The following is a 24,020-nucleotide window of genomic DNA, read 5'->3' on the forward strand; positions in this document are numbered from 1 at the left end:
AGCATTCTCCCCTGCCACCTGATTCAACTCACTGCCAGGTGGTGATCAGTTGACAGCTCAGCACCTCTCTTCACCCGAGAGGAACAAACCCTTTCATCTACTGAGAAAAACCCCAACAAGACTTTTTAACTGTAATTGGTGCCTCAATAAAGACGGAGGTGTTCATAAACAAAGTTACTGGTTTGTTTATTCAATTGTTGTTTATTCAGGAGCATTTGGACCCAAAAATGCCAGCAACGTCGTCTGTGATGTCGGACCTAACAACCGGATTAGGTCATAGTACCTTTTTGAAACCAGGCAATGAGGGAAATGGCCACACAGGAACAACAGCATGGTCCCTGAGTCTAACAAAAAGCCAGAGACCAAGCAGCAGACATTTTCCTCTATGGTAATTCCTAGTTCTCTGTTCCAGTCTTAGTTTTCAAGTTTCCTAGCTTTAGTTCCTTGTTTCCAACTTCTAGTTTTTGAGTGTTTGCTCATTAGTACCCTTTGAGTTTGAATATTTTTTATACTGCAAAATAAATCTGCCTCCCTTAGTTCACTCCTTTGTTTTTGAGTCCTACATTTGGGTCCTCCTCCTGACTCCCAAACAGCTAGCGCTAGTGAGAACCTAACTATGCTGAACTCACTTTGGAGTACAGGACCCAAGTGATGCAATGAAGATAAACACTAACCGGCCTGCCAATCAGAGTCTGCTGATACTGCCTTCATGAACTAAACAAGCCGTCATTGTAAATCAGCCAAGGACAATAGTTGCAGTCAGAATAATTGATACTCATCTATATATGAATACCTACTGACTCACTGACCTTCAAATATTTCAAACAGGTCTGCTAACTGAGAGACAATAAATGACGATGCGTTTTTTCTTTCATTTGCTCCTGTTGATCCTGAAATGACCAAAGATGCCAGGCACTTTAGCTAAAGTAGACCCTGAGCACGTCACTGCAGGTAAACAGCAGAGCCAGTGAATAATACAAAAAATAGTTTAATATCATTGACAAAGACACTGACATGCAGTTAACACACCCACATTTTACACACACTTTCAAGTGCAGTCAGAAATATCACAAATATACAAAAACAGCCTGTAAAAGTACACGAGACACAAAACGGTTTCACAGAAGAGCCGACCGCAGTTTTTACTATGGGATCTTTCAGCACCTAAAGGCAACCGGGATGGTTTTACTAACAGCTTTCTCAAAGGAGAGTTTACGAGGAGACCTTGAAGGCACCACAAAGACATGACATGATTGCTACCATATTAAAGGAGCAGTGCCCTCATTTTGATTCCAGCCCTTTAAAGGAAACACCAATCTGTTTCCAATCAATCCATGGCTAAGAAATATACACATATACACACAGATCACTAACCAATCATCTATAATCAATCTTCTGTGCTTGCTGTCAGCTGGAAACCTCACATCTCCGTCTACAATATGAACATAAACACATTACGAGGTTTTCACATGACAGCAGACTCACACTGGCAGTGTGTTGGTCCAGTTAGAACTGGTTTGTAAAGCGCTATACAAATACCGGCCATTTACAAGCCATTTTGGTCTAGTCCAGTTTGATTCGGTCCGGTCTGGTTTATTTTTTCAGACGCTGAGAGTGTCTCAGTGAGTCTCAGTCCAAGAAGTGACCCAGTGTTTCGGGGACTTCCTGTTTCGACATGAGGAGACCTGGTCCTGGATCAGGAATCCGTCAGCATCCATGTGCTGCTGTTGCAGGTTGTCTTTACCCATAATCCTCCCCTGATGGAGCACGACTGCCCGCCACACCCCCTGACTCACAAAGAACCCACACTGCAGAGAAAAGGAAGGATCAGAGACCTTGTATGTCCACAGAGACACAGAGGCAGTGAACAGGTGACACAGGTGAGTTTGCTGGGATAACCAGTGATCTGCTAAAAGGCAGATTCATACTGGTGCTATTTAATTCCCATAATTCCTTGCATTAACAGCAAACTGAATATTTTTTGGTTTAAGGAGTCTGTCGGGATTTGTGTGTTTGAAATTTGATTTGATTGGCTGCAAAAATCTAGCAGGTGTGGCCACAGACACATTAAAGGGTGAGCCTGCTTAATTTTTTTCTGCTGTTTTCCCATTAATGTGCCCTTTGTGGCTCCTTTCAGAATAAAAGTGCCATCAAATCTGCAGAGAAAAGCCAACAAACACAAGCAATCACATTTTTTGGTGAGCTGATCAATCAGAAAAGGTAGAGCAGATGTAAACAGGAGGTTACTGAAAATCAAATGGTTCCTGAGATTCTGGATGAAACAGGTTTTATTATGGCAGATGAATTTGTGGGGATGTCGTTATTAGTAAAAACCTAGAATTGATCAAATTTAAGACAAAATTTCAAAGAACCTCAAAGGATCAGTGCTGACTATTTTAAGCAAGTACAAACTTTTTAACTTTGATCTGACTCAGGACTTTTCATAGTCTCAGTAATCAGTTGGTAACTCTTCCACCTCTGGTCCTTACAGCCGGGCTCTCTGGCTGCGGTGCCCCAGCCTCAGAGCTCCTCGGTCAGCCTGTCGTTCTCAGATGGCTGACTCTTCATCTGGGCCTTCTGGGTCTTTGCCTGGTACAGCTCCCTGGTGCTGGCTCTCCTGAAGAACCCACACTGAACAGCAGGGGGTGACACACAACACTTTACAGAGATAAAGCTCACGATACAGATGAATGATGAATGGTGATGAGTGGTGATGAGGTGATGATGCTCTGGAACCTAAAACTGGAACCAGCCTGGCAGTGCAGCAGAACTGGAGCCATCTTTCAGAAGCGGACACTATTTAGTTTTCAGAGATGGTTTGTATTTCCAGCTCAGGAACAATGATTTCACTGGAATCATTTAAGACTTTTTCTCCCAGTTTCTATGCCAAATGAAGAATTTAAAGACTTCCTCTGATCAAAAACATCTTTCAGTTTACACACAAAACACCAGACAGGTGAAATTAAGCTGTTATTATAACAATATATGAGTACTGTGGAGACTTTGGATGATATCCACTTGTGAAAAGTTTCCCTGGACTATGACGTTATCTGCTGCATCTTTTCTGTATATTAACACTCGGGTTACCTTCCAGAGCAGCAGACAGATGAGAGCCAGCAGCAGCACACCTGCCAGGGCAGACAACATGATGATCCACAGGGGGGCGCCAGAGTCCACCTGGAGCCCCAGATCTGAATAGATGTAGACCTCAATCTGCAGAGAATACCTCAGAGATTCAGCAAGAAACTACAGCCACATACAGCGGACTGTGAAGGGAGGGTGCAATGGTCCTTAGGGGGCGCTAGCTGCAATCTGTTACCTGCGAGCTGTGAGACTCCATGTTGACGGTGGGTTTGTTGGTCTGCAGCTTCAGAGACGCCCGGCCTTGAACCAACACGCTGCTCGCATCACTGTAGTCCTGAAACACAGCAAGAAGCGATAACTGGCCATGAGAGGATGGAAAAAACAAAAAGTCCTGATATCTGAGCACAGGTGTCTGCAGGTTTTGGAGAGGAATGCCTTCTGAGTTCACAGGACGACATTTTTTGCATTTCAGAGGTCTTAAGAGTTTTCATGCAGTATTTAAATGATAACGAGGGTTAATTTCGACAATGCTTTTACACACAGACAAAAAAAACCTAGTTTAAAAAATACAGAGCAAAAGAAACCAAAAATAGAAACTATCAATCTAAATAAAATGTAACAAATAGAATAAAAATCACTTGTCTCTGTAGTTGTGATGTGGACAGTTTAATCTCTTTATGCTCTAGTTTTGAACTTTTCTGGTCTCCGTTTGCTTCTTTAGCTGCTAAATGTTTGCATTTTAAACTGGCAGGAAGTGAACCAGAAGAATGAAAGTGGGCATTAAATGAGGGTATAAGACTGGGGCTGCCCTTTGTACCTCGATCATGGTGGAGTTCCACAGTCGGGCTTTGACGGTCAGAGTCGCCGAGTTGTTCATGCTGACGAGAGGACAGACGAACTTCACGCACCTCGCTCCGCGGACACAGTCCTGCAACACGGTTTACTGTCATTACTTTGAAACAACTGTGGACGTCCTAATAAAACTGTCCTCATGTTCTTCAGAAGCCCTCAGTTTTCTAAACCATGTCAAAATGTTCCTCAAATTGTCCTCTCTCCTAAATGTCCCCACATTTAAAACTGTTCTGTCCTCCTAGATCATCAGCAAGCTTGTAGAAACAGTGTGTCCCCGTGCTTGTGTCTGTACCAGACTGTAGCGCTTCTTCTTTCTCTGCATATGAAGGACAGTTGGAGTTCTGTCAGTCTGCTCCTCTTCCTCGTTTACTTCATCCAGATTCCTCTTCATTTTCTTCTTCTCCTCTTTTGACAGCTGAACCAACAGGAAGACAGGCTAACTTTCAGAGACAAGTTTAAAATCTTCAGTAAACAGTTCACATTTAATTGGCCTTTATTCTGGAAGAACGACTTTTATTTTGAAAGGAGTGTATGAGGCTGATGTTGCTATGGTTACCGTGAGGTTGAGAGGGTTAATGATGTTGCCGGGTGGAGAGCAGCGAGGCTCTGAGGTACCGTTTATTTGGATCTCTGTGAGGTACAGCAGCCACTTCCCATTGGTTGCTTCCATCGGCCAATCAAACTCCACCTCCAGGGTGCCCAGGTGGCCAAGCGGCTTTCCCTGGACATGCACCTGATGGAGAATACCCGTTCACACCTGGACTGGTGAGGGTCACGCAGAACTGTAAATGTTTTCAGACTAACCTGGAAGGTCAAGAGCAGCAGGCTGCCGATGTCCTCTGTCTTCTTCATTGCCACCTCACCGATCACATGACCACTGAAGGAGGTGGGGCCTGACGTCGAAATTCTGTCGGGGTACCAGATGAAAGGTTACCGTGCCTTCTACATTCAAAATACTTAGAAGTGTGGCTCTGTGATGGTGTTTCTGTGGACCACTGTGGCCCTCCTTTTCAAGTGTCCAACACTCCCGAGTGCAGTGTGTTGCACTCTTCATACGTGCCTCACTTCCTTGTCCCCCATTAACCATATAAGTACGGGGTGTCTGTAGCTCACAAGATAGGTCACCTACTAACTGGAAGGTTAGTGGTTTGATCCCTGACTGCCTTGGGCAAGATACTAACTCCAAGTTAATGACTCGCTGCCCTTCAAAGCCACCTGCGTCGGCTAGAGGACTGTTTACTTTCACTTACCTGGGTGAAAGGATACTCTCAGTTGAAAACACACACACACACACATACATACACACACACAACTGGACCAGGGCAGAGATACTGCAGGACCAGATGCTGCTGTCTACAACGGGTCACTCTTACTCCATTTACCCAGCCCTGTTGCTTGTCATGTCTTTTCATGGTGTTACGGTACGAAGGGATAGGGATAGCTCAGTAGGTAGAGTGGTCGCCCATGATTGGAAGAGTTTGAATCCACTGAATGGCTACCCTCAGGTACCCCCTGAGCAAGGTACCATCCCTCCCAGAGATGGGCGCGTTACTGTAATCCGATTACTTTTTTCAAGTAACGAGTAATGTAAGGGATTACTATTGCAAAAACGGTAATTAGATTACCGTTACTTTCCCGTAGGAACGCTGCCTTACTGCATTACTAAAACCGTGAGTTTTTTGCGAGAATGTCTCATGATAGTGACGTAAGCGAGTGCGACGTTCGTGACAACAGCTGTCTGCAGATCAACAATGGATAATATATCGAGTGCGGGAGAGAGTATGAGCGTGCAGCGTTTAAAGCGTGGAAGTACTGACCTTATTTTGAGTTTGATTCCATAAAAAGTGACAAAAACATTAGTGTCTGTTGTGCGTGGGAAGAAAATTTCTTTTTACAATGAAAAAAACCCCCTTAAGTTCCAAGCAAGCGGCAAGTGCGCTACGTGACTGTAATGGGAAACTCACAGAGAAACTCGTGGAGTCTTCAACTGACCGCCGCGGCACACCTGCACCAGGGTAAACCTCCGCCTACCCAGTCCTGCTTTACAGGTGAAAATAGAGCAACTAGTCTTTGATTTTATTTATTTTCTGCTGTGTTTTACTTGCATCTATTTGAAAGACTGAGTGTAAACACAAAAACATACTTTATTTTATGTGCTGGAATGTGCAAAAAATAGGTTTAAATGTTAAACAAATTTCTTCCAGTCAGAGAATGTTGCATATAATTTAATTTTTGCTTGATGCATAAAGTTAAAAGATTAAAACTAATAAAACAAGTTTTAAAAAGAGACTTTTCCATTTGATTACATTTTGTATGATGGATTATGCAGAAAAAGTAGAATTGGGCTGAAAGATCTATCGCTTTATCACCTATTCAGGTTGTAAATTGTGTTTTAAAAAAGTAACTAAGTAACTAAGTAACTAAGTAATTAATTACTTTTGAAAATAAGTAATCAGTAAAGTAACGGGATTACTTTTTTGGGGAAGTAATCAGTAATTAGTTACTGATTACTTTTTTCAAGTAACTTGACCAACACTGATCCCTACACACTGCTCCCCGGTGCGCCTGCCTAGTGGCTGCCCACTGCTTCACTGAGTGAATGGGTCAAATGCAGAGAGAGTCATTTCCCCACAGGGATCAATAAAGTATACATTATTATTAGATTCATTCGAGTTTTTGTTTCCTGTTCTCATACTGATCCCCTACCAGGAGCTCAGTCTGAGTAGAGTTCTCTGTTGTTCTCCTCCACTCCCTAATGTGTTGCACATATCATTGTTTTTCCTCAAAGCTACCTGTTCTGACCTGTCTCCCCGATGTGATGTTTGTGTGATGCAGAGGTTCCCAAAGTGTGGGGCCCGCCCCCTAGGGGGGGCGCAGAGCCATTGCAGGGGGAGCGCGGTATGAAAAGAAAAAAAAAAGAGCGCTTGGACACTGTGGACAGGTTTTTGACGGGGCTCCCACACAAACGCAAACCAGGAGATGAAGCATCGCTGAATATGTTTCCAAACCAACTTCCTTCCAAGCCAAAGACAGGAAAATATGGTGAAGCATATCTTCCCTTTGGCTTCACCTGCACAAGTGCCAAGGTAGGCCTCCCCTGCAAAATTAGTTTCCCTTTGTCGGGAGCACGCGCTGGGCTCTCCAAATCACAGACAAACAGGATCCCACATTCTTGATTTTTAGTTCACAAACACTTCTTGTAATAACTAACTACTCCTGACATTTTGGACATGTTAGCTCTTTATGCAGTAAAGTTACAGCGGGATACAAATAATATCAGGCTGATCCTGCCGTAATTTGTTCCCCCGGTTCAAATCACAGACAAACAGCATGTATTGACAGCAATGTTGAATATTATTACACAGGAAAAAAACAACTACACGTAAAATAATTACACCGTGACGCCTCTGCCTTTCTAAATGGAGGGACAGTAACTGCATGTGTATATGTAAGCGTGTAAAACCTGCAGATAGTCAGATTAACAGTATTTTGTCTCTATCTGCCATTCTGCAATTCATCTCATGTAAACAATAACGTGGCGCACAGCGTGACGTGAAAAGAGGCACATACCTTTGTCGTTGCGTGACGAACTCTGTAATCCTCGTCCACACGTAAACGCAAAAAAGGAGTTTTAAATAATCTCCGTTTTCGGTGAATCGCAACGCCGTTTACGTGTTGACGAAAAGCCCAAACGCATAGAAACAGCTGCGTTTTCAAAAAATACCCGTGTAGGTGTGGACGCAGTGTAAAAGAGTTAGTAGTTTATTTTATTACTACCTGTAATTTATTGCCGTTTACTTGTATTTGCTTAATTGTTTACTGAATGTTTGAGGTGTGAAATAAACCACAATGGAGCAAAATATGGGTGTGTGTGTTTGGAGGATGTGTTTGTGGTGGTGGTGGGGGGGCGAACATTTTTCTTGTAAAAAAGGGGGCCTGGCAAAAAAAGTTTGGGAACCACTGGTGTAATGTATGTACGGTAACAAGGAGTCCAATTTCACTGCAGGGAACTGCAAGTGACAAATAAAGGCTTCATCATCGTCATCATCATCATCATCATCATCATCAAGTTGCTCTGAAGATGCTCCACATAAGTATGAATGTGTGTGAACGTGAGATATAACGCACTCAAGTGCTTGTGTGAATGATGCAAGTTATATAAAGCGCTTTGAGTAGAGCCAGTCTATTCACATGGATGTAAGGCATGTGTTTATTGATACTGTCTGTTATCTATGTTCTGATGTTCATCACTTTTTTTATTAATTTTGCACTTGGTCAGAAGTGTCTGACGCTGTGAGCTAAGGTCAACATTTCCACTGGGGCGTGGTTACTGTCCTTGTCAGTCTGGATTCATTTCATAACAAAGAGTCGTAACTCAGATTCTTCGTCTGCCCTGGCTGTGAGCTTAAAGCTCAGACTGACCACCTGATGTGCATCTGTACTTACAGACTAAGCGATGTCTGCAGCAAATACTCCACCACCATGGAGACGGAGACCGGGGACAGATCCGGCTGCTCACTGAGCCTGAAGACACACAGAAATCCCACTCAGTAACCTCCAACAAACACACGGAGAGAGAGAGCAGCGTGTGGTGAAGGCCGTACGTGAACAGCTGCAGCACAGACTGGATCTCCCGTGTGTCCAAACTGATCTCAGATGGCTGAAATTTGATCAGAACCTGAACCTGAAACACAGGAAGAGACAGTACATCAGAAAAAGCTCAGCAGGGTTACTGCAGTACAGACAGCACCAATGCTAGTACCCTGCGTCAGCAGTAATATTCCCTACCTTGTTGTTGCTTCTGAAAGGGTTCCCGAGCTCACACTGAAGAGAGGTCCCCTCCACAGAGCACTCCACCACTGCTGAGGCGTCACCCTGAAACACAAAGAAAAAGGGGTGATATGGTACTACAAGGTCATTAAGATAAGATGGGCCTGATTATTTAAGACCTTGTATGTGAGGAGCAGGATTTTGAATTCTGGATTTAACAGGAAGCCAATGAAGGGAAGCCAATACAGGAGAAATCTGCTCTCTCTTTCTAGTCCCTGTCAGTACCCTTGCTGCAGCATTTTGGATTAGCTGAAGGCTTTTCAGTGAGTTTTTAGGACATCCTGATAATAAAGAATTACAGTACTCCAGCCTGGAAGTAATAAATGCATGAACTAGTTTTTCAGCGTCACTCTGAGACAGGATATTTCTAACTGCAGAGATGTTGCACAAATGGAAGAAAGCAGTCTTACATATTTGTTTAATATGTGCGTTGAAGGACATGTCCTGGTCAAAAATGACTCCAAGGTTCCCCTGCAGTTTAACTAATTGGTGTGTGTTACCTGGCTTCATGGATAGATAGAGCTGCGTGTCATCTGCATAGCATTGAAAATGTATACTATGTCTTCTAATGATACTGCCTAAGGGAAGCATGTATAATGTAAATAGAATTGGTCCTAGCACTGAACCCTGTGGAACTCCATAATTAACCTCAGTGTGTGAAGTGGACTCTCCATTTACATGTACAAATTGGAGTCTATTAGATAGATATGATACAAACCACTGCAGTGCAGTACCTGTAATACCTACAGCGTGCTCTAATAAAGTCACCGTGGTGTTACACTTTAGATGGTCTGAGCTCTGCTCTACCTTTGTTTCTACTCCAGAGTAGATAAGTGATGGTGGGATGCTGATGCTCAGAATGGTGTTGTGAGCGTCCTCTGCTGGTCGACCTGTTGATGGTGTATTGCTGACGTTAACCTCCAGAAACAGCCTCTTGATGGTGGAGTTGAAGTACAACACCTGAGTACCCTCAAGCCTGAAAACACACAAGAACACAAACATTGGCCGAACTGCAGCAGCTGTCTTAGTTAAAAATCAGCTGATAGACTCTAACCATGTTGTAACTCACAGACTCTAATCCAGTCTTCTGCTCTTTTGTCTGTTATTGTTTATTCTTAATGTTTATACAGCTTTTGTTAAAAGTGAAATATTTGAATTTTGTTTTAATTTTTCATTGTATCTCAGTTTTTATTGAGTACCTAACAGTTGGTAGGAGACACTGGCCTTCAGGCTTTCTGGCAGAACACCTTCAGGGAAGTAAGTGGAATATCAAAGTCAATCATCAAGTAAGTCGTTGTAGTGGGATGTGGTCTGTGGCTTGGCCACAGGGAAGGGGAAGGGAAGGGTAAGGAAAGGTGCCAAGGGGTACAGGTCGGTGTACGATGGACTTGGGCTGCACACAGACTCTGGTCCACCAAACCCTGGTTTGCCCGGAGCATTGGGGGAAACAGAGCATGGGGACATTCCTAAATATCCCATAGTGCTGGTGGAAATTAAATATAGGGGCAAAACCCACCTGCCTGGCACATTAGATTAGATTAGACAAAACTTTATTAATCCCTCGGGTGGGTTCCTCCGGGAAATTCGGTTTCCAATAGCACAGCACTGACAGAAGTTACAGAATGTCCCTTAATTACTAGGATGGACTGGCCTGGGTTCGTGTTGGGATGGGATGCACTGATGACCGTTACTGACATTACTGACATCGTCAGTAGTGACGAGGGGTGAGTGAGGTTGTTTAATGCTGACTCTGATGAGGAGGAAACAGCGGGGCTTCCAGTAATTCGCTCCACAGAAATGTTTCCACTGGAGCATTGACACTTGATGCTCAGCCTTTGACCAAATGATAAAAACTGATGTTCACATGGTGCGCCCAGGGATGGGAACTGATAAGAATTTAGCACTTTCAATTTCATTATTGATATCACTTCTCAATTCTATTCCTTATGGATTCTCATTGGTTCCACCATTAACGACAACACATTCATGCAAATTAATTACATGCTGCTTGGTCAAATCAATCACTACAACTTATTGCTGCTAAAGGAGGGTCTGAAGCTGCTGAATCATGGAGTGTACAGCTGTAACAATGGTACTACAGTCTCAGAGCTGTACGTGTAGTTGCTTTATTTTCTTTTTCAAGTATAGTGGATTTCTGGGTATACAATTATAAACGAGATAATAAATAATGATAAATAATAACAAAGACTTTTAACCCCAGTGAAGTACAGAACTTCTTATCTGCTTCATCATGCCTTTAAATTGGCTTCTGATCACATGACCTCATGCTTCCTGCTGAATATTTCTGTCCAACCATGTTTTTTTGGCCTCTGTGCTGAGCAGTTCTTTTCACTCACTCGGGGAAAGCTTGCTGGCTCTCATCGGTGAACCGAGCCGTCATCTGCAGGTTACTGTGGCAGCGGTTATCGGAACCACAGGCCTTCTGGATGTGGATCTGAGGGACAAGGACAGCATTGGTCAGACCAGCAGAGTTTGGCTTTTCTATAGGAAGGTTCTGATGGGTTCTGACCTGGGTTCTGATGGGTCGGGGGGTCTCACTCAGCACCGGGAGGCGTTTCAGGTCCTGCACGTTCTTTTTTTTCTTGGGAAACTTCTCATACAAGGAGGCGTTCAAGGAGAACACCAGAGGCTCCACTTTGTCTCTGATTATACTCTTCAGAACATAAGAACACAGAACAGAAACTGAACATCAGCTCAGTGCCAACATGACGTGGACTGCAGGATCTTCTTTGGAGGATCTATCCAGGCACTGATGTGAACTGGCCACTCGGAGCTGAGGAAATCAGGCTGAAAGCAGGTGGTGATCAGCAGGAATGTGAAGTAAACATGAGTCAGAGTCAGTGGACTGAAAGCATGAGAACCAGCAGGCTCGCTGACAGTCTGAAACAGCATCACAGAGTGAAAACAGGACGAGAGCCGAGCGAACACGATCACAAACACAAACAGAAGACATGAACGAACGTGACTTTTGCTTCAACCTGCAAAGATTTAACCTGCCTACACACCACCTCAGATGCTCGCTGTGGTTTTCCTGTTGAGCTGTGGTGGAGAAGCAGGATGTGGAGTCTGTCAGCAGCTGAATGAATAACAGGGCAGCAGAAAGTCATCATGACTTTGATCATCAGAATCAGTTAGTCATATCTCACACAGCAGAACTTCCTTCATCTGACTCTAATTAAAGGAAAAAATATAATTTAAGATCTTTGAGGTTTTTTCATGCAGAAATGGAGGACCATGCTGGTCTTTGCTCTCATTATGTGGTGAGCTGGTTTGGGACGATTCTCAGAGTGAGCTAGTTTTAAATAAACTGTGACAGAGCTCCGACACTCGCCATTCACATCGACACTAAATCTTCTGTTTCAGTGGACGTGCTTGTCAGATTTCAGCAGCCTGTAGGGGGTGCTGTGCCTGTGTTTGTCTCACCTGCAGTCCCACTCTCAGCGTCCTGCACTGCTCCCGGGGCATCGACAGGTAATCAGAGTACACGCTCTGCCCGTTGTCACGAAAATTGAGGCGGGGCTTGACACTAGTGATGTCAGCTGTCAGTGTGAAGAGGATGGCTGTGACACAAAGATAAGGGTTAAAATATAAAACACACAGTAGTAAGATAATCACAGGCTGTGATGTGATTTATTTGTTGACCCCTAACCCTGACATGTGACAAACTCCAATACAGTCAGTAAACTGAAGTTTAAGACTTTGTTCTGTGGGTATAGCTGTAGCTCAGGTGGGAGAGCAGGGCACCTTCTAATTGGAGGTTTGGTGGTTCGATCCCAGTCTACATGCCAACCCCATGCCCTCCGATGTAGCGTGCGTGTGTGTGAATGGTGGATAGAAAAAAGTGCTTGTTTGAATGGATGAATGAGGTAAGTTGTGTAAAGTGCTCAGAGTAGCAAAGCGCTCCGTCTGTTTAGCATTCTGTGCATTTTAGATAAAACTCTAAAATATAAGACTGTTTTATTTTCTTTAAAGTTAAAACTCCGGGAAGTTTTTTATGAAATTGAGTAGGACCAAGAATTGAGCCTTGAGGAACTCCACATTAAAATTCATAGATAAAGATAATCTACATTTTAGACTGGATTTCAATACACAAAATTTTATTTCTGATACTTTAGTTTCTCTGTCAAAATATTAAGAACAAACGCTTGATGACATTGTGAAGTAGCATCAGATTGTGGAAGTTTACAGCCACACTCAGTAGCTTACATTGAAAAACATGCGCTGAACTAAATTTAAATGAATACACTGCCCAGGTAGCGCATCAGAAGTTACTTTTACAACATCACCTTTGGTGGAACATATCAATTTCATTTCATTCAAATGAAAATAACTCCAGCAGCGTTAGCTGATATACTGTAGAAGATGGATATTTAAAGCTTCAGTCAGTCATTTTTTAAGTTATTTAATAGAATAAAAGAATACTGTATTCATAAACATATATACAGACAAAAATAGTGTTATTACATAGAAAATGATGCATTCGCAATAACGTATAATTGATGTATTATTATTATTTTACCATAGTGGCTGGGGGACAACTCCCTTCTGACTAATGTTGGGGATTTACATATGTGTCCATCATCAGTCAGAAGTGAGCGTCTCTGACTCACTCGTATCAGACTACAGCCTCCTCCAGAGTAAATAAAGGTGGATGCTTCTCACTCGGCATTGACAGATATCACTCTGGATTACTGTCATCACACTGATTTTTCTGTCAATACTACAGTTTGGGGTTTGAGTATGGGTTTAATTATAGCAGAAAAGGTATCAGATGTATTACTGATAGTTGGCTGAAGCCTCACGATGCTTCTGTAATGGAACAGGACGTCTTTAGAGGAGATCAACTTGCAGGAAAAAAAAAAATCTTTTTATTAAATTGAAATGATTTTCAGTTTTAGTTGGTGTGACCTGCGATGACTGATGAATTAGTCTTTTTATGCTGGGGTTTATCAATAGTTTATCAATATATTTATATTTGCAGACCAATGCTAAATTAGCCAATACTTGAATGGACTCTGGTCTTCTCTTCCTGTGTGTAGTCGACATGTTAACAGTTATCAGGTTCTCTGTGAGACAGAAGACGCTCAGGTCCAGAGACACAGTGAGGGTGACCTTGTCTCTGATTGGTCAAATTAACACAACCAGCAAACACACACACACACACACACACACTGAGAGAGTGATAGTCTCAGATGTAATAATATCAGTTTCTGTAATGTGATTTATCATTCAGAGAAACACTCAGGGGACAAGAGGACACACAAGGACACGGCATGATGTCAACTGTGCACGTGTGTGTGTGTACAGGCGTGTTATAGCAACAGTGTGGCCTCAGCTCTGATTGGTCGAGTTAACAAGACACAATAAGGACACACACACTCAGAGTGTGTGTGTGTGTTTCTGTGAGTGATTGACAGGACACAGCTGTCAATTAGCTCCAGTTTTTAATCAACACACACACACACACACACACACACACACACACACACACACGCACACACACACACACACACACACACACACACACACAGGAAGCTGATGTCATTAGCGAGTCCAGCCTGTAACCTCTTGTTAGTGGCAGTGTGGTCGATTGCTGTGCTCGCTTAGACTCTCCTGAGGTGTTACCTCAGGTCACCTGACCCAGGTGTGTGTCTCCAGGTCAGAAACCACTATGTACTGTTTCCATGGCTACACGTTGGTGGGCTGAGAGTCACTGACACTCCACCATCTCGCTCAACTGCCCGATAAAATCCTGCTGCGTAGTTTCCGTCTGCTGGTGCTGAGAGTGATGCGAGATGCACAGTGAGAGTCAGATTCACCTGTTGGAGGTTAATCCAGCCCTGAGCTCAGCTTTGAAGGCAGCACCTCGTCTGTAAATCTGCAGCAGGCCATAGGGACGTGAACTTTGGATGAGTCACATGACTTCATCTTTCAACAGCCAAACTCTGGGAAAACTGGGAATGGTCATCATTTCAATTACTTTGATAGATAACAGTTTATGACAGATTTTACTGGCACGTGGGCACCTGGTAGGATGTAATGAACAACTACAGCCAGAAGGTTGGGGTAATGCACCCTTAAGCTAAAACTGAAGGAAACTCGCAGTTATGGGCATCGGAGCAGGAAAGCAAACAGGAAAAATATGTAAATACGGGGACAACCACAGCTGTCCAAGTCTTGCATCAAACTCTATCAAAAACCAATGAAATGGGACTGATTCTGAACCTGCCAGGTAGACACAGCATGTTACAGGTGTTCTACCGCGTCTGAACAATAGTTCCTGGTTCAATTTGGCTCAGCTATCCTTCAGGTACATCTCCCTGCAGTCCTGTTTTGGCCACTCGTATGCTCTGTTCCACAGAGCCAAACCTTCCAGCCCAGCCTTCCAACCTTCCAGCAATAAATGTATCTGTCACACAGAGTCAGACCTGCTGAGTGTGTGTGGGGGGGGAGTATTCCTACGGGATTATTGGTGAGATTAAATTAAAAGTGTAAAAACTTGTGTTTTAAATTCACTGTGAGCAGCTCTATTAGATTCCTTCGAATGTTCTCATCCAGGCTGCTCACAAACAACCACCGACCTCCAAAAGTCAAAAATGAACCCCTGCAGTTCCTCTACTGTCCAGCAGAGGCTCCAGCTTGGAAATAAACATGTTTACAGCCTCATAGAAAGAGTTTTGCTCACTATAGCTCATTTCCCCCTTCATAACACCTGTACAGGGGGAGGGGGTTTATAAAATTCAGCTATTTAAATTATATTGAGGTTTTAAGTTAGCTTTATTAGGGGCGTGGCTGTAGCTGCTAGCCGTCTCCTGCAACCACAGTAATTTTTTCCTGTGATCTGAGACTGATCAGATTTAATATGTGGGTACATTTTTTGAAAAAAGTAATTGAAAGTCTTTGACTCACTGATGTTGTCTCTGTCGCTCTTCTCTCCCCTGTTGAACATGTAGAAGAAACACACTTCCACCTGTATACTGAGAGAGTCAGGCTGTTAGCATGTTATCATGTGAAAACACCTCCATACTGAGTGTGTCTGTGAGCATGTTAACTGATGGTAGCTTTGAATCTCACCAGAAGTCACAGCTGTTCGGGTCCACAATGGTCGGAGAAACTCTGAGTGTTTTATTTAAATGGATGACCGGTCGACTCCTGAGGATCAACACATCAGTCCATTAATAAATGCATAAATTTAGTTATTCCTGAGCTCTTAATGCTAACAGTAAGTGCTAATGTTCAGTGCTTTGAGGACTTCAGAATGTACTTTAGATGAGCACTAGTTAGCACAGAAATTGGTACCTGAACAGAACAATGGTATCATCGAGAGACCCAACCAGCAGGTCCGGGTAATAGTTCCCATCAACATCCCCGCCTGCAGAAAGGGAGTAGCCAAAAGTCCCGAACACAGGGGAGACCATGCTGCCTCGGATCACCTGCACAGAGGAGGAGGCGGGGTCACAGGTGTGTCTGCACACCAATTTAAAAACCATCACTGTCAAAACTTGTCTGCCCCGTGAGGACATGTCTGCACTCTGATGGTTCAGAGTTGGTTTTAAAGTTGAAACATAGAAAAACATAGAAAGAACCGTGTTTTTGTGAGACCTGGCTCGGCTCTGTAGAGATGCCCTCACTGCTTCCTGTCCAGATCATCACACTTCCTGCTTCATGAAAAGGAGCTCCGACTGCAAAGTCTGGAACAACCAAAGACCTGTCACCATGACTACTGATTACTGATCACGAAAACACCAGCGTCACGTTGAGTCCTCACCCTGGTAGCCGTCCTGGTTGAGGTCTCCTGCAGCGGCCACAGCCATGCCGAATGCCGACCCTGCCGGCCCCTTCAGCACCATGCTGGTCTCAGAATTGAACCTCCCTCCTACGTTCATGTAGACATAAACTGCCCCGCCCACCTCTGCCTGACGGTGGAAATAAAAAGGAGCGCCCACCAGCAGGTCGTTCCACCTGTGGGACAGAAAAGCAGCTCAGTGTGTGTTCCTTAAACATGTTCCTCAGGTTTAGATTATGGTGCTCTGTGGTTCCCACTGAGTCGTTGTCATGAGAAGATTTTACTAAAGGTACTGACCGTGTTGCCTCAGCGTGGGTCATGTGACCCATAAACCATTCCTCACCCATCATTATTGAGGTCAGCAATTGCCAAGGCGTTCCCAAAATACGAGCCCATCTGTTGACCATGCAGCTTCTGGCGAATCATCAGTTTATCAGAGCGCTTGACGGCCAGCAGCACCGAGCCATGAGCATCTTCCATACGGTCCCGAGGAGCTCCTATTCAACAACACATCAATCAACACATATCAGTAAATCTATAGGTCAACCAGCTGCTTCCTGATTGGCTGCTTTTTGAAAGTCTTCACCTGTTACGATGGTTTCATCATCCTCAGAGAGAAGGCGAGGAGCCTGAGCGACAGAATATCCTGCACAAATACGCATTTTACATTCAGCTTCAAGTCTTTAAATGTAGGAAAGATTCACATTAAAAGCTTACATGTCTCAACATTCATAGAAACTTCAAAATAAAAGCAGCTGAATTCTGTGACACACAGACAGATGGATACATGCAAGACCGATGGAGGGCTGATCCAGCTGCTTCATTAAAATAAGTCTGCCATGTAAAACAATAACACAAAGCACGATTCAGACCCTGACTGAGCCGCACGTCAGAGTAACGGCTGCTTGTCCACGTAAGAAACTCTGCACTTAGCTTGTGAGGCTGTAGGTATTTATTTAAGTCAAAGGAAAGAGCCGGACCCACAGCCACCTGTGGCGACAAACACTTCCTGCAGAAACCAGAATTACAGTTTTTGATTTCAGTCGTATTAACGATATGAAAGCCGGTTTGAGGCGTGCGTTTCTGAATGAAGACACACAAACAGAGTTTTCACTATGGACTCTTTTCTGCGTCACGTGTGACTAAAAACCTGAAACACTGCTCATAGTCAGCTAAACCTGATGAGAGCTTCTGCTCTGCTCTGTGTTGAGGAACATTAACGTGTCTACAGGACACCGTCACTCTGCTCCACCCTCATTAAATCATTGTCTCAAACCGCATGTGGTCATTGCAAACCTTATTTAGGCACATTCGTGTAGCTGATTTAAACACTGCCCTGAGGAGGACACGTGTGACCGAGCTCAGATCTGAATTCTGAGTTATTTAAAGAGACGGCACACCGATGTAGATGTTCCTGTGCTTCTGGTTGGAGAAGGAGCTCTTCTTGGTGTCAAACTCATCGTCAGGGTTCATCCAGGAGACGTGGATGTTTCCTACAACACACACACACACCATGAACTGCACTAAATTTCTCAGAGCTGAGATGCTTGCTCTGAATTTGGGTGAAAAGGAAGAAAAACATCAGAATAGAATAGAATAGAATAGAATCACCTTGCCATTCGAAGCTTCCAGGCGAGCCAACAATGACTTCGCTTTGAGTGATGGCCGCTGACATCCCCATCCCGCACATGACCTCTCCAGTGAAATCACCCAGATGACTGAATACAGACAGGCAGCAGGTGAGGAGGCGGAGCATCACTCGTCACCTGTAGTGTGCAGTCATGTGACCTACCTGCAGGACTGTTCAGGGTCCTGCCAATTCGAGTCGTTCTCGTCGTACTGCAGGTCGTTTCCACGGAGATAACAGCGGCCAATCATTTGCCTTAAATTGAACGCTCCATAGAGTTTTGTGAAGCGGTGACCGCATGCCTGCAGAGCAAACACGCCGCTCTTTAACTTCAGACCAATAGGAAAATAATCAGCCAATCGGAGCACAAACTCACCAGGACACGCCCCCCAGGCCGGCCCTGACTGGCTACTGAGACGCCCAACCACATGTCCTCAACCAGTTCATCAGCATAGATCTGGGCTGAAACACATCATCACAGGTGAGTCACAGACTGTAGGTTCCGCCTACTGGCAGGGTAAAGGTAAAAAAATAAATAAACTTTTGAGTGATTTATTCCACTGACTCTAACCCCATACAACCTGTGCTGCATATATGTTGTCCAGCAGCTGACAGAGCAGGTCGTATCCTGGACACCTGAGCTGCAGCAGTATGACAGCACAGCTCACCTGGACCTGTCACACAGGTGTCACACACCCGCCGGCTAACTTCAGCCACGAGAATCAGCTCACATCAGCGAGTCGCTGATTCGTGACAGCTTCTCTCCATATAAACACTGTGTGTGTGTGTGTGTGTGTGTGTACATGTGGGTGGGTGTGTTGTTGTTGTTGTGTTTGACAGCAGTCGATAACGCAGACAGCAGCTGTCACTGCTTACTGAGGGATGGAGTTCCCATAATGCACCAGGACACTGATAGCATCACCCATTAGTGCAGCCAAACAAGCTCAGGAAACGGGTCGCTTCCTCCTGAGTGCTGACTGTCAGGCTGAGTACCTTGTCTGTGATTGGCCGATACAAGAAAAAGTAAATAAACCAGCCAATAAGGTTAAGGACACGTGTGACTCACTTGGATCTATGAGCTTCATCCTCCTGCAGTCTGACTGGTTGGCACTGATTGGACAGGTGTACACTCCTCCTGTGTGATTGGCTGGAACATTTGGCTCCGCCTTCTCTCTGGGGGCTCCGACTAATAGCCTGTCAGGATGACACAGACGGCACAGTTAACGTTTGAGATTCTGGGTGGAATAAATGAGGAAACGTCTGAAGGACACACACAGAGGACACGGGTCGCCTCCTTCTAAGGAGCTTCAGTCACGTGATGTGAATTATCTGAGGATGAGCAAACCAGCCCAGCCTTCCAGAGACAGGTCGGGGGACTCTGTTTCAGTGCCGTCTACATTTAGTCTCACAGTAAAGTTTTACTGGAACAAACGTGTCCTCCCAGCTGAGAGCTCATTCACAGCAGCCTGACCTGACTGTGCATCTGTACCTGTTTAACTGCTGCTGTGGGGACCCACCTGTTTCACAGGTCAAACCCTATCAAACACACACACACACACACACACACACACACACACACACACACACACACACACACATTTTAACTCTGCCTGTCCTTAGGCCAGAAACATCACTACCTGTTTAACGTGTCTCCCAGAATCCCCTTGCTATCCATCTAGTGTCCTCAAGAACCCATAAGACCATGGCAGATGGCCCCCCCCCCTCCCTGAGCCTGGTTCTGCTGGAGGTTTCTTCCTGTTAAAAGGGAGTTTTTCCTTCCCACTGTCGCCAAAGTGCTTGCTCATAGGGGGTCATATGATTTTGGGGTTTTTCTCTGTATGTATTATTGTAGGGTCTACCTTACAACATAAAGCACCTTGAGGCGACTGTTGTTGTGATTTTGAATTATTGATCATGAGTGTGACAATCACAGAGGGACACACCTGGGGGGAGGGGAGGGGGACTTCCAATCAGAGAAGACATTGACTTTCTAACCCCTGAACACTCCAAGGAAGCTACATTAGAGTGTGTGTGTGTGTGTGTGTGTGTGTGTCACTAACAGCTAATCCAATTACAGAGTATAAAGAGACAGTTGTCATGGTGACTAGAGACAGACAGCTGGGTGACCTCTGTGTGACCGCCTCTCACACAGAGACAGGAAATGTGCAGCTTTAGTGTGACCTGCACTTCCTGTTAGACCCCCATCTGACCTCAGTTTACTCTCACACGATGCTCTGCAGACAGAAGCTGCGCACAGAGACTTCAGCTGCTTTTATTTTGAAAGTTTAAGCTAAAAATGTGTGTGTGCAGTGTGAGGCTGCACCATGTGACCTGCCGGCATCTGCTCGGACTCACTCTGACGTTAAACGCCGCGCTGACAGACATGGGCGCTGTCACTGCTCTGCTCCCCGACATTATGGAGCCCCTGAAAACCTCCTGAAGCGCCACCTTTCTTAATACTGCCTCGTCCTTTAGCTGCTGTTTTCACAGACTTCAGGAGAATTCAGACACATTGTTAACGCTGCGGGGCATTCACCTGACTCTGTGTGTGTCTGACGCACACACACACAGGGTACGGTGTGTGTTTGATAGGGTCCAGTGAAGGAAGTGGAGAAGTCGGCCAGAATTCAGTGGAGAACAGTCACCTGAACCCAGACAGACCACTCCATGAAGACAGAGAGCGGACAGAAATGTTACCCACGACGACCACCAAATGATCCAATATTTTAGACGCCCTCACAACTCCAAATGCCACGTTTATTATTCACACGCGAAAGTGTTTCTGAGATACGACCTCACTTCCTGTTTTACTTACTTCTAACTGATGAAAAGTGGAAACAATGTTGCTTTGAACTCTGCTACATCAAAATAATCCAGCAGTTCTTCATATATAGAAAAGGACCCACACAACCCTGCTCTGTTATAACACTGGTGTTATCACTTTTAGGAAAGTAAAGATCTACTGATCTAAGGTTCAGTCTGAAGTCAGATCATTTACCCGGACACACCTGAGAGCAGATGTACAGCTAGCACACACACACACACACACACACACACACACACACACAGGTGTGTACTCACAGGTAACTCTCTGTCTTCAGGTCTTGGTGCAGAGCAACAGAAAATCCAAACAGACTTCCTCGTTCGCCCATCTTCAGCAGTGGAAATGATGTGTCGAGGTTAAACGCTGCACACATGCTGATACACACAACCAGCAACATGCACACACCTGTTGCCATGGAGACACACCTGAGGCGATGACAGCAAAAACAGCAGAAAAAAGTCAGAAGTGAGATTAATGTGTCAGTAAGTTACCTTTAATGTCACACAGGTTTTATTCTACCTGGGTATATCGTCATGGTAACTGATGCTCAGTGGAAGACGTATGAAATGTGAAAGCTGCTGAGCCGTACCTTCGTCATGTCATCAAATTAGGCCTGAGTGAATCTCTCAGAGTGTTAAAATGCTGACTGTGGGTCTGGATAGCCATCTATCTCTTTCATGCAGATGACACTGTGTTATTGATGAGCCTCTTTATACCCTCACAGTCACACTCCACCGTGAACTTAACCTGCTGCGTTTCAGGACGTTTTTGTATAATCTCAAAAAAGCTGGATTGGGGTTTTATTTGGAAATGTAATTCACAAAGGTAGCATGATTTTTATCTAATGAAAATCAGAAGTCAAAGATTATTGGAATCTTTTATTTGAAGTTTGAATCTCTGGAAGCAGGATTGATGCTGCTCAGCTTTCTCTGGGTTATGTTAAGAAAGAGTGCAGCTCATCCAAGCTGTGTGAGGTTCCTACTCTGTGATGATCTGGAGGAGTGTGTCATCTGCTGGGGTTGGTGGTGGTCGCTCTGCCATGTTTGATTTGAAGTTGGTATGGAAAATGAGGAGCATTTCATCATTCTACCTGCTCACAAGCTTTATGGAGATGCTGATTTCTTTTTCCAGCAGAGCTTAGCAGGTGTCCGCAGTAGCAAAACTAAAGGAAACAGTTTTCTGGTCACCCTGAACGCCACAGAGAATCTACGAAAGTCACTTCACCCAAAACTCCAGTTCACGATAACCAGAACTTCAGTAACACCTCAGCAACTATGAGCTTTTCTCCTCCGTGCTATCGTTGTGTTCCTTATCCTTTTCTACTGTATTTTCTTTCAGTTCTTTACTCTTCTCTATGTCTTTTCTGTTGGGTTTATGTGTTTTAGTAAATACTGATAAACTGTCATTTCTGTGAACTGCAAACAGTATACCTGTACTGACTGTATTTTTGCTTTCACTTCAGGCTTTTCGTTTTGGCACTAATGAAATATTAATTACATGTAACAGCGCATCAAATATGAAATGTTTTTATGCTCTCTTCTATTCCACACAAACACTTTACTGTCACAGCATCTTTACCCAGCAGACTTACAGTACATTAGCTTTAGATTTTGAGTATTTTGACTCTGTGGCACTTCATTACAGTGTGAGGATACCCGTCTAACCCTGGAATGAATTTACTGAGATATTAAATTTGCTGCTGAATAAGAGAAATCTGGTCTGAAGTCTGTCCCTGTCAGATCAAATGTAAAGAAATAAGGGTAGAGGAAGAAATTCAGACCTGTTGCTCTTCCTGTTGGCTCGTTGGTTTGTCCCTTGCAGGTTGTCAGTTTGATTCCCGCTCTGCTCCGTCTGACTTCTCCTCCGTCTGCTCACCGACTGATTCGCACACGCTCAGATGCCTACCTTACTCACTCCCTCATTCTCATTCTTCAGCTGTGCTCACTCGCCCTGAAATGAAATCATGTCTCTCTCTCTGTTAACCCCACCCTCCCACACACACACACACACACACACACACACACACACTATGTTTGTCTTTCTATCTTTGTGAAGACCCATGTTCTCATGTTGCTTGTAGAGGTCTGAAAGCCTGATCTAGAACCTGAACCTAGGCTTAAACAGAACCCTGAAATTGGTTTTGAAGGTCCAAGACGTTCAAAACCCCTCAAGCCCATGAAAACAAACCAAATGTCCTCACAAAGCCTAGAACTCACATGAAAAGGCATATGAGCACCCACCCATACACAGAAAGTCATAAAATGATTCAGGTTGTTTGGACATTTGAGGGCACCTTGATTCTCGCTGCACACACACACACACACACACACACACACACACACACACACACATTGAAACACACATGGTTTTCTGGGTTTATTTCCTGTCTTTGTTGCTGCTTCCTGTCTTGCTTTCTTCTCCTTTTTCTGATTTTAAAAACACAGTTAATGACACACACACACACACACACACACACACACACACACACACACACACACACACACACACCCTGCATACCAGAGACCCATGCAGTAGGAGAGCATGCTCTCTGCTGAGGAGCAGTGCTCCACTGAGAGCACCACAACTTGAACCAGCAGCATCTGGTCCAGGTTCTTCTTCCTCAGGACATGGAGGAAGTGCAGCCACTGCTGGGCCTTCTTTACCAGGGCGATGGTGTTGTGGGTCCAGGTGAGACCAGTGGAGATGTGGGTGCCCAGAAACCTGAAGGTGGAGACAGATTCCATCCCTTCTCCCTTTATATTGAGAGGGGAGTGGACCTGTCTGTGCTTCCTGAAGTTCAATATGAGTTCTTTGGTTTGAAGGACTTTTACTTTCACACTTTTACTTCTATTGGACAGATTATCCAACAGAAGCAACTACACCACAACTAGAGATTGATGAGATACAAAACAAATGCTATGGCAAGGGGGAGACAGGACATCAGGTCAGTGGGAAGAAATCATGATCTCCATCCTCCGAGACTGGGTACCAACTGG

The 24,020-nt window shown here is 44.4% G+C and overlaps 1 protein-coding gene across 6 annotated transcripts; it reads right to left on the reverse strand.

Annotated features, from left to right (window-relative positions):
* Window positions 1-968: 968 nt before the first annotated feature.
* On the reverse strand, window positions 969-23,357 carry LOC100705213 (integrin alpha-3). 6 transcript variants are annotated; one of them, XM_019357510.2, is made up of 29 exons: window positions 22,805-23,013; window positions 21,282-21,449; window positions 19,267-19,394; window positions 18,577-18,662; window positions 18,366-18,502; window positions 18,185-18,291; window positions 17,974-18,066; window positions 17,160-17,219; window positions 16,917-17,070; window positions 16,556-16,749; window positions 16,390-16,478; window positions 16,087-16,220; window positions 15,862-15,939; window positions 15,697-15,764; window positions 12,211-12,347; window positions 11,297-11,440; window positions 11,124-11,221; window positions 9,574-9,742; window positions 8,725-8,811; window positions 8,541-8,620; window positions 8,383-8,460; window positions 4,741-4,843; window positions 4,493-4,669; window positions 4,229-4,372; window positions 3,902-4,012; window positions 3,320-3,418; window positions 3,088-3,213; window positions 2,490-2,631; window positions 1,672-1,808 (listed from the first exon to the last, which is right to left on the reverse strand). In XM_019357510.2, the coding sequence occupies exons 2-28, from the start codon at window positions 21,437-21,439 to the stop codon at window positions 2,521-2,523; spliced, it is 3,150 nt and encodes a 1,049-aa protein (XP_019213055.1). In that variant the 5' UTR covers window positions 21,440-21,449; window positions 22,805-23,013; the 3' UTR covers window positions 1,672-1,808; window positions 2,490-2,520. The 6 variants fall into 6 exon arrangements, 5 of the variants coding, with proteins under 5 accessions (XP_019213051.1, XP_019213052.1, XP_019213053.1 ...); XM_019357509.2 differs by having other exon boundaries at window positions 1,687-1,808; window positions 2,477-2,631; XR_002061769.2 differs by having other exon boundaries at window positions 1,721-1,808; window positions 2,413-2,631.
* Between the last annotated feature and the right edge of the window lie 663 nt (window positions 23,358-24,020).

Source organism: Oreochromis niloticus, linkage group LG4, assembly GCF_001858045.2.
Source record: "Oreochromis niloticus isolate F11D_XX linkage group LG4, O_niloticus_UMD_NMBU, whole genome shotgun sequence".
Taxonomy (NCBI): domain Eukaryota; kingdom Metazoa; phylum Chordata; class Actinopteri; order Cichliformes; family Cichlidae; genus Oreochromis; species Oreochromis niloticus.